This window comes from Callithrix jacchus, chromosome 6, assembly GCF_049354715.1.
Source record: "Callithrix jacchus isolate 240 chromosome 6, calJac240_pri, whole genome shotgun sequence".
Classification (NCBI taxonomy): domain Eukaryota; kingdom Metazoa; phylum Chordata; class Mammalia; order Primates; family Cebidae; genus Callithrix; species Callithrix jacchus.
This window is the reverse complement of record NC_133507.1, coordinates 49,609,563-49,619,280: the sequence shown is the minus strand read 5'-3', so window position 1 is coordinate 49,619,280 and position 9,718 is coordinate 49,609,563. Positions and strand designations below refer to the sequence as shown.

Sequence of the window (9,718 nt, the reverse complement as noted above, 5' to 3'; positions counted from 1 at the left end):
CTAAATTACTGGGAACGAAGAGATTTGAGATAAAAATGGTGGATGGGCATGAGAGTGGGAATGAAGTGTTAGCTTTGTACTGCACTTGATCTATACCACAAAGTGTCCGTAATAGAAAAGGCCCTTAACAAGTCAGTAACAGGTTATAACATCCAGCATCTGGCATTGGAATAACTACTGTGGCAGGATTGGAGACTATGTAATAGACCTAACAGGATGGGCTTCTATACACGGAGGCTGATCTAGTTATATTCACTGCAGAATTTTCAGCCTACTAACAACAGAGACCAATGCTGCAATGTTGAGTGCCTATTCCTCAAGAAGACCAATCAGTCACTTGGTGGCAAGCTGACTTACAATAATGATCCTAGCTTACAATAATGATCCTAGCAAGAGGCAGTGACTCATTTTGACAGGAATAGACACATACTGTGGATGATTCTCCTTTTCTATCTGCAGGGCATCAGCCAGCATCACTAAGGGCTTTCAGAGTGCCCGAATTACCTCATGGGACCTGTTTTATAGCAATGGAGGAAAGAGAGTGAGCAAATGACCATAGCCTCTGCTTGTCATATTACAAGCTGCTTCACCGAAACCTCTACCCTGATAGTATGATTAAATAGCTTGTTGAAGGCATACCTAAAACAAACACCATCCTTTAAAATGAAGTGTACACTTTAATGGTCTTTATATAGGGCTGTGTTCTCAATAGGTAGAATACATGGGTCCAAGAATCAAGGGGTAGAAGCAGGAATGGCCCTGCTTACTATCATTCCCAGTGATTCTCTTGGGGCAAATTGTGCTTCCTGGCTCCACAACACTGGGCCCTGTCATTTAGAGGTCCTGCTAAAGGTGAAACACCTCCACCAGCAGATGTAGTTTTTGGTTCAGTGAGACCCAAGAAGAGACTCATCGGTCTCACTGAACTATAAGCTACATCTGCTGGCTAGGTAGTTCAGGTTCCTTGTACCAAGAAAGTAGCAGGCAAAAAGAGGAGTCATGTCCTGGCAGGGATAATGGATCTGATCATAAAGAGGAGGTAGGACCACAGTTACACAGTTGGAGGAAGGAGGAAAATGGTACTCAAGCAGTGCACTTACACAACTCTTGCTATGCTCTTGATTGTAAATGGACATGTGTAGTAGCCATTATCAGCCTAAAAAGATTATGGGGATCAGGGACTCTGAGCCTCTAAGGATCAAGGGCTGAGTTTTATCACCAGGTAAGTCACTGAGACCAGCTGAGAGTGCCACTGCATCCATAGTCACCACTGTCTTTGGGTTGCTTGCATCCAATGACTGGGCAACAAAGTTCTGACCTTCTTGCTCCAATATGGGACACCGAAAGGGCCAACCAGCTTCAGAGTTTCCCATGGGATCAGCTGAGAACACTGTTGGGACTGTATCACAGCGCAAGTCCTCCTTCCACCCAATCCCGATTTCTTCCCATTCCTTCCATGGATGGTGATCACAAAGCATTCCCTAATAAACCTGCAGCCCACTGTCTCGAGTCTGCTCCCTGAGAGTCCCACCTGAGACATGGAGTTATAGCTTAGAGAGAAAAGGAAATAAGAATATCATATCAATCACATAATTTAAGATTATAAAATTACAAGTCTGCATTGGAGATACTCTGAATTCTCTTCAGATCACATATCTTTTCCCTTTTATTAGAATTTCTAGAGATAGGACAAATTGTGAGTTTGTAGCCAGTTTTTTCTTTGCTGTTATTTGTGGCAGGGTTGCTATGGTTGGTTTGTCCCTTCTCCTGCAAATCTCGTTGAAATTTGATTCCCAATGTGGTGGTGTTGGAAGGTGGGGCCCAATGGAAGGTGTTTGGATCATGGTGGTAGGTCCCTTATGAATAGATTAATGCCTTCCCTTAAGGGAGAGTGAGTTCTCTATTAAATCCCAAAAGAGCTGGTTGTTAAAAAGAGCCTGGCACCTCTCCCCCACCCCTGCTTCCTCTCTTGCATGTGAAGCTGATCACACACCAGCTTCCCTTTACCTTTTGTCATAAGTGGAAGCAGCCTGAGGCCCTCACCAGATGCGAAAGCCCAATCTTGAACTTTCCAGCCATCGAAAATTAGGAGCCAAATAATCTTTTTCTTTATAAATGACCCAGTCTCAGGTATTCCTTTATAGCAACACTAAACAAAGACAAGGTTTCTGTGGACGGTGTATGTGTGTGTGCTGCAACAACAAAAAATATTTGCATTTTCAAAAGATTCATATCCAAAACAATATGTAGGAAATGAAATAGAAATCATGCTGATTTGAGGATGCTGCATCTAGAATAACACTGCATCTCAAAATCCAGAAGTTAAAAAACATGAAAGAGCCCACATTGTAATATGAGTTCTAAAAAGGATAGTTTCATGAAAGTTTCAGAGTATTAGAACTAAGCAGCAGCTCTCACTACATTGAAAAAATGAATTTCTTTAATGCATTAAATTATAGCTTTACCTGAAAAATTGTAAACTTGTGGAAATTACTGAAGATGTGGCCTACTCAGAACATTTTACAAGCTTAACAACATATTCAGAATTACTAGCTTGACAATATATTCAGATAGCAAATCATGATGGCTTTCTGCCACAAATACAGCTGATATCAAAAAGGGGAAGACAACAATAAGCCAAGTCTTACATTTCTTGTATTTATCATTTTCTGATTTCCTCATTTTCCTTAGTAATTTTTTTAGGTTGAGACTTATCAAAAAGGTCATCTGTGGAAAACAGTGTGTAATGAAGATCTGATAGCTATTCGGTCAATTTGAACATTAGAAAGGGCAAAGTAGATGGATTGGAATACGTGGGGTGTTTTGCTTCACTGCTTGGGCTGGGACAAGAGGGAACACTGTGGAGAGTGGATCTGAATAAGCTAGTTTTTCTTTCTGTGCTAATCTGAGTGAGTGGATAGCTGCCACATGTTTATGGCATTTTGTGCTAATAGATACAGTAGAGATTTATAAATTATTTACATACATCTCATCAAAAAAAGAGGCAGAAGACAGAGGCAAACTGTTTTCAAGTATATGAGCTATAACCAAAAGCTTGGATTTACAGGTGTCTCCAGTTATAACTTTTTAAAATAAGATGAACAACTGGAGCTCATTTAGATGGCAGATTAAGAATTAGATAGTATAGTAAATGCTGGGTTCTATTACAAATATTTACAGTCTTATTTATGGGCTTGTGCTTTCATTCGAGTGCAATCTCCATTATGGCCAGATGGGTGTGTTACTGCCCAAGATGTATTTGAAATTCTGAAATTGATAGTACTTATGCCTGACTGCTTGGTTTATTTTATTCATTTTACTTTACATTTCTAGTTAAGAAAGTTTTCATGGCAAAAGAAAGGAGGCTAAAAATTTAATACTTTATTCACGCACTTAATAAAGGACTTAAGCAAGTGCTTTGTTTTTATTTTCTAATAGGACAGTAATAAAAATTAGCATTAACAAAGAATATCAACTCGTGATAGTGCTTATGTCCTATGAATCATCTTTTGCTTTGAAACACTGGGAACAAATTCATACTGAGCTTTAGAATTTTAAAGAATAATTTAGCTAGACTTTTTAAAGGATTTACTAAGTTACCTGACACTGGACAAAACATTCTACATGCATATATAAAACCATTTTTCTAAGAAGCTGTACAGTACAATAATTAAGTGAGCATCTCTAAAGATGGACTGCCTCGGTTTGAATTCCAGTTCCATCACATGTAAACAGCTGTGTGATTTGGGGCAAGTTGCTTAACCTTTCAGTTCCTCAGTTTCTTCACCTCTAATTTATGGGTAACTGACTTCTGCTTCCAAACATAATAGAATACCATGTGTGGGCTAGCCCTCCTCTCACTGTAAACAACTTTAAAACTGGACAGAAAACAGAAGGCAGACATTGTACATGATAAAGAAAAAAACTCAATGAGGCAAGGCGCAGTGGCTCACTCCTGTCATCCCAGCACTTTAGGGAACTGGGGGCAGGAGTTTGAGATCTGGACAAATAGTGAGACCCCATCTCTATAAAAAATAAAAATATCAGCTGACATGATAGCACCCTCCTGTAGTCCTAGCTACTCGGGAGGCTAAGCTGGGAGAATCACTTGAGCCCAGGAGTTTGAGGCTGTAGTGAGCTATGACCGTGTCACTGTACTCCAGCCTGGTGACAGAGCAAGACTTTTATCTTCTGAAAAATAAAATTTTTAAATGATACTTGTTAAAGCACAATAAGGCAGACATTATTTATGACTATCTCAAAAGATACAGGGACCTCTACAATAGGATTCTGCAGTAGGGGAGAGAGGTTAGGTTCAGTGGTGTTCAGCATGGGCAAGAGGGAATTTACAGCCAAGGGGCAGGGTAGTGGCAGTGGATAGAAAACTACCAAGAGGAAAGATCAATGGTAAGGGGAATTCTGGCTAAACCAATCAACCTAACAGGATTCTTGCTGAAGGCAGGCCAGATTAATCAGACATCACCCATGGATGGTAGAGGATGAGGAATCCAATCAGATATCAATGGTGATCAGATATCAAAGGTAGGGATTCTTGCTAACCCAACTAAGCAGGGTTCTTGTTACAACTGGCTTTTACATAGACGTGCACAGAGGGGCCTAGTAGATAGGCACACAAGCCTGATCAAAGTTTGCCCAAGCAAAGAGTCTTAGCGCAGACTGCTAACCTGAGAGACAGGAAACAAATGAGATGATTCCCCTGGTGGCCCTGGATTTCTGCTCAAGGGGCCATTTTGGACTGCAGAATGGAGAAGTGAAGTCCCTAGAGATATTAGGACGCTGAGTTGCCTACAGTAAATAGGGAAGGGTGCCCAAGGACAAGGAGCGATGTAGAGAAGGAACTCAAGAATTCTACATAAGGATTCCCCTGAAGTCTTTAGAAAGTAGCAAGCTGCACATGTGCAGGATAAGATACGGTGAGGGCCAGCAGAGAACAGTTACCACTGAGGAGTGACAAGCTGAGTCAACATTCCACAAGTCCTCCAGTGTTGGAAAAAACGGGTCGTCAGCATTGACCAGCAATACATATTCTGAATATGTGTCACATTTTCCTGCTTTTTTGCCTCTCTTATATTTTGATAGATTACATGCTAGACATTACATATTCTACATTGTTGTGAATCAAGATTTTGTTGTCTTTCTTTAAAGAGTATTGAGTTTTTTCTCACAGACAGTTAATTTAGTGATGGACCACATTGATTCTTATAGCAAAGGTATTTTAAAAGCTTTGTTAGCATGGGTTCAAAGTAGCCTCTTCCTAGAGACTAAAGTAGCCCTATTCTTCAAGTATGGCTCCTTCCACAGCATTGCAAGTCACAAAGCCTGCTCAGATGCAAGACGTGAGCCCAACTTTTAATGGGTAGAGTTAAAAAAAATCACATTGCAAAGGGTCTGCTTACAGGGAAAGACTGGAGAGATTCTTGCACTGGATCTACCACAGTTCATTTCAATCTGTTTCTTCTCCATTACCCGTATATTTCTGATGCCACACAATAGGTCATATTCCTATCATAGTGTGACTTCTGGCCTGCTTTCATGTGTAGGGTGTACATGAACCCGCACAGTCACCAGTAGGAGTATTCCTAAAAACCATTCCAACAGTGGGATGACCAATACTTAACTATACATGTATGTGACTACAAACCACATACACATATCCCATTAGACCCAAACTCAATGTAGTCTCAACTCAACTTATCCCTTGGCCAAATCCCAGAAATGCCTGTGAGCATTCCAAAACTTTAAAGTAGGCAGCTGTGCCTAGCCAGATCTAGGAAGAGTATTGGGATGGGAGACAAGAGGGAAGTCAGAGTGGGAAGAGACAGCAGGTTTAATTGTCCAGGGCCGAGCTTCGTTCCAGAGAATTGAGGGGCCAGGTGTCAGAAAAGCGGTGAAGACAATAAGTCAATATGAAAGGAAGAGTCAAGGCTTTAATCCCTTGCTGTGGTAGAATGGCACCAGTCCAGGGTCATGTGGATCACCACAGCATTCCTGAGGGAACCCCTGGACAAAAGGCTCCTGTAGTTTTATGGACCCAGGGCCTGGCATGAGGACAAGGTGAAGGGCTGGGAGTGGAAAAGTACTCAGTACTGAGTCCGAGTGGGGAAAAGTGTCTTCAAGCTTCCTCCTCACCTCCAATAAGGAGGTCTCTGCAGAAGTCCCTGAGGAAGCTCTCCCTCTACACAGAGACCTCCAAATGGACCCCATAATGATTGGGTCATTCCGAGTCACTGTTCTCTGGCATCCTTAATTCCAATATTCTTCACATCACATGAACTCTTTGAGCCTCAGTTTCCTCACCAGTAAAACGGGGATAACCTGCTCTCCCTTCCTCTCAGGTTAGAAAGATGAAACGAGATAACAAATGTGCAAATGTTGGAAAACCTTGAAGATGCACAAATGTAAGCCATTTTCTCCTTACAAAGTTATGAAATTGAGGTGGCTAACCAAAATTCCCTCTGTAACATTTCAACTTAACAGGCTTTAAGGGATCAGCTAAATAAAAAGCAAATGTTTTGCCCACGCATAGGATTCCAAGTACTGCTCTCTGTAGTACTTCTGTTGTTTCAGTCTGTCCTGGATTGTCTGATGATGGCCTTTTCTCTTAAATGATACTGAGACTTTTTGTTATTATTACATCAGCACTGTCTGAAGAAAATATAATGCAAACTATATATATAACTTAAAAAGTTCTAGAAGCCACATTATTCAAGAAAAGAAACAGATTGAGTTATATTCTGTTTAACCCAATAGGTCAAAAACATAATTTTAACATGTAATATATATAAAATTAATCAGATGTTTTACATTCTTTTTTACATAATATGCCTCTGAAATCCAGCCTATATTTTACATTTACAGTACATGTCTTTTTTTTCTTTCTTGGAGAGACAGAGTCTCGCTCTGTTGCCCAGGCTCAAGTGCAGTGGTGCAATCTCAGCTCACTGCAACCTCCGCCTCTCAGATTCAAGCAATTCTCCCACCTTAGCCACTCACACCCAGCTAATTTTTGTATTTTTAGTAGAGGCAGGGTTTTGCCATGTTGGCCACACTACTTTCAAACTCCTAGCCTTAGGTGATCCACCCACCTTGGCCCGGCCTCGCTTTCACTGACTTTGTAAGAAGTTTCTGCAACTGCTTCTTCAGACTTTTCCCACGTTTCTTAAAACCCCAATTTATATTAATATTTAAATGCAATTTCTTCCACTGTCACAGAGAACACAGGGACCTCTGATTTACTCTTTCCACCACAGAATATCACTCTAGGAAAGCATTCCATCATAATATATATAAGGTGCCTTAAGCATTACAGGGATTCAGAATAAGGTCGCTAAAGTAGTGTTTTCCAAAGTGTATTCCGCTGAGCTAATCCCACAGTCAGCGTATATGCAATTTTATGTTTTAATTTGTACCCTAGTGATCTAGTCTTACTCCTTCTGCGTACACATTGCGTCATATCTTTAAACACATCAAGCTTTTAGAATGGTGCTATACACGCAGGAGGTCGTTGCGCTTCACCTTCCAGCTGATGACAAAATCAGCAATTGCCTTTAACCACAGGAACTTCAGCCCGTTGGTCACTAGGGGGAGACACCCACGTGGTGAGCCTCTCCAGGCTCCTCAAATCCCGGCAGAGCAGCCAGTGTGTACTCTGCCCCGCCAAACCACACCCAGGCTTTGGAAGAGGAAACTGACGGCCATCCATTTCACGCTACTGTGGCCGGCGAGCTCGGAGTGGAATCCAAGACTAACCAAGCCGAGATCTAGCTGATCAGCTATTGAATTTAGAGTAACACTTGGCAGAATAAAACTCCCTTCAGCTTGTCCATCCATACTACCTGGATTTGCAGAAATAATGCTTTTCCTTAGCATTTAATTCTGGGATCTGTAAATATAACTGCTTTTTAAATGCATTCCATAATCCTCAATCAACTTACTACAGTAGTAGAAGAAAATGAGGCTAATATAAACTGCTCCAAGGGGTTTCTCATCAGACTGAATTTGATTTCATTTGAAATGAGGTCAGTGTTTACTTTTGCAAGTTAAATAATCTTGACTTTACTCTGGATGGGGGCCTGAGATAGATGAAGGAAAATTTCCTTTTCATACATGCAAGAAATAAACTTTCTTAACACTCATATTCACGAGTGTGACCGTTAGTCCAAGTTGAGGTAATTAACATCTTTAGGAAGAAAAAAAACTTCCTTATAGAAGGATTGGCATTGGCCCTTCTGTACAGTATTGTAAAATCTGAAGGAAAAACCATATTGACACCACTTTCTAGTCAAATGCTATAGGACGATAGCAATACTTACTGTACTCAGTGGACATTTATTTACTTATTTCACAGTGAAGATATCTTTTCTGGAAAATTCCTCATAAGAAAAGCGAAATTCAAGCTCCAGCTCGTTCTTCAGCCACCGCTACTCGATCCTGCTTTTTGGGCCCATAGGTTCTGCCCAAAACAAAAGCTGTAAACGCCCGCGACAGCGCTGACGTCAGGGAGCAGGGCCGCGAGGCTCCTCCAGGTCGCCGCTGAAGCCTCCCCTCGGCCCTGCCTGGGGCTGCGCAGGGCGCATGGAGGCTCCCAGGCGGAGGAGTCTGGGGACCCCTAAAGATCCTTTAGGCAGAGGGGTCCGGAAAACCAAGCAGGAGCGAAAGGCCGCGGGCCGCCGTATCCCGCCGGAGAGAGTTCAGAGGAAGCGGGCCCCGCGGCCAGCCAATAGCAAGGAGGACGGCGGCGCGGAGGGGTTACAGGGGCCCAGGTTCGCCCTGCCCACCGCAACACCAGCCCTGGGAAGGCAGCCCCGGGAAGGCAGCCCCAGCGTGCCCGGAGATGCCTGGGCGTCTGGCTTGCCGGATTAGGGGGCGGGCCGGTGGAGATGGCGTGCGGGTTTGAGCCTTGATCTGGAGGCTTGGTCTCAGCGATTGGGAGCGGTGTAGGCAACAGCCAGGAGGCGCGGGAGCTGGGAGCACCGCGCGGTTTAGGAACCAAAATGCTTGTCTGAATCTGCACCGGGTGGAGGATGAGGAAACAGGGGCTTGGGAGGAGACAGATACATTTTAGAAATTGATGGGGGAAAGAATGAGTTAATTAGGGAGGCCGGGCCCGGTGGCTAACGCCTGTAATCTCAGCACTTTGGGAGGCCGAGGCAGGCGAATCACCTGAGGCCAAGAGTTCGAGACCAGCCTGGGCAACATGGTGAAATCCCGTCTCTACTAAAAATACAAAATTAGCAGTCATGGTGGCGTCTGCCTGTAATCACAGCTGCTCGGGAGACTGTGGCGGGAGAAACGCTTGAACCTGGTTGGCGGAGGTTGCGGTGAGCTGATATTGCACCATTACACTCCAGCCTGGGCGACAGAGGGAGACTCTCTAAATAAATAACCATAACCAGACTATTAGAAATAAAAGGCATAACTTCATCCCAGCAAAATAAATGTCTGTTTATACAAGGGAGGAGAATAATATATTTTTTAGCACACGTCTGCAGCAGCCAGAGGAAAATAATTTTTTAAAGCACAGTAGACAGAAAATATATAAGAAGTTAGAAATAAGTCTTAACAGCTATTTTAAAAATTAAATTAATACAACTCAAACTAAGACAAGTTATCTGATTCAATTAAAAATAAAAAAGATCTAGCAATATGTGTCTACAAAAGATAATTTAAAATAATAGTAAAAAGGTAGTAAATAACA

The 9,718-nt window shown here is 42.4% G+C and overlaps 1 protein-coding gene across 2 annotated transcripts in view; it reads right to left on the bottom strand.

Moving 5' to 3' along the window:
* Window positions 1-8,713, bottom strand: part of PJVK (pejvakin) — a 36,294-nt gene extending 27,581 nt beyond the window's left edge. For both annotated transcript variants that reach the window (XM_054257477.2, XM_078327315.1), the window contains exon 1: window positions 8,334-8,713. In XM_054257477.2, the coding sequence (XP_054113452.1) occupies window positions 8,334-8,349 (16 nt within the window). In that variant the 5' untranslated portion in view covers window positions 8,350-8,713. The remainder of the gene's footprint in view (window positions 1-8,333) is intronic.
* Window positions 8,714-9,718: the final 1,005 nt, after the last annotated feature.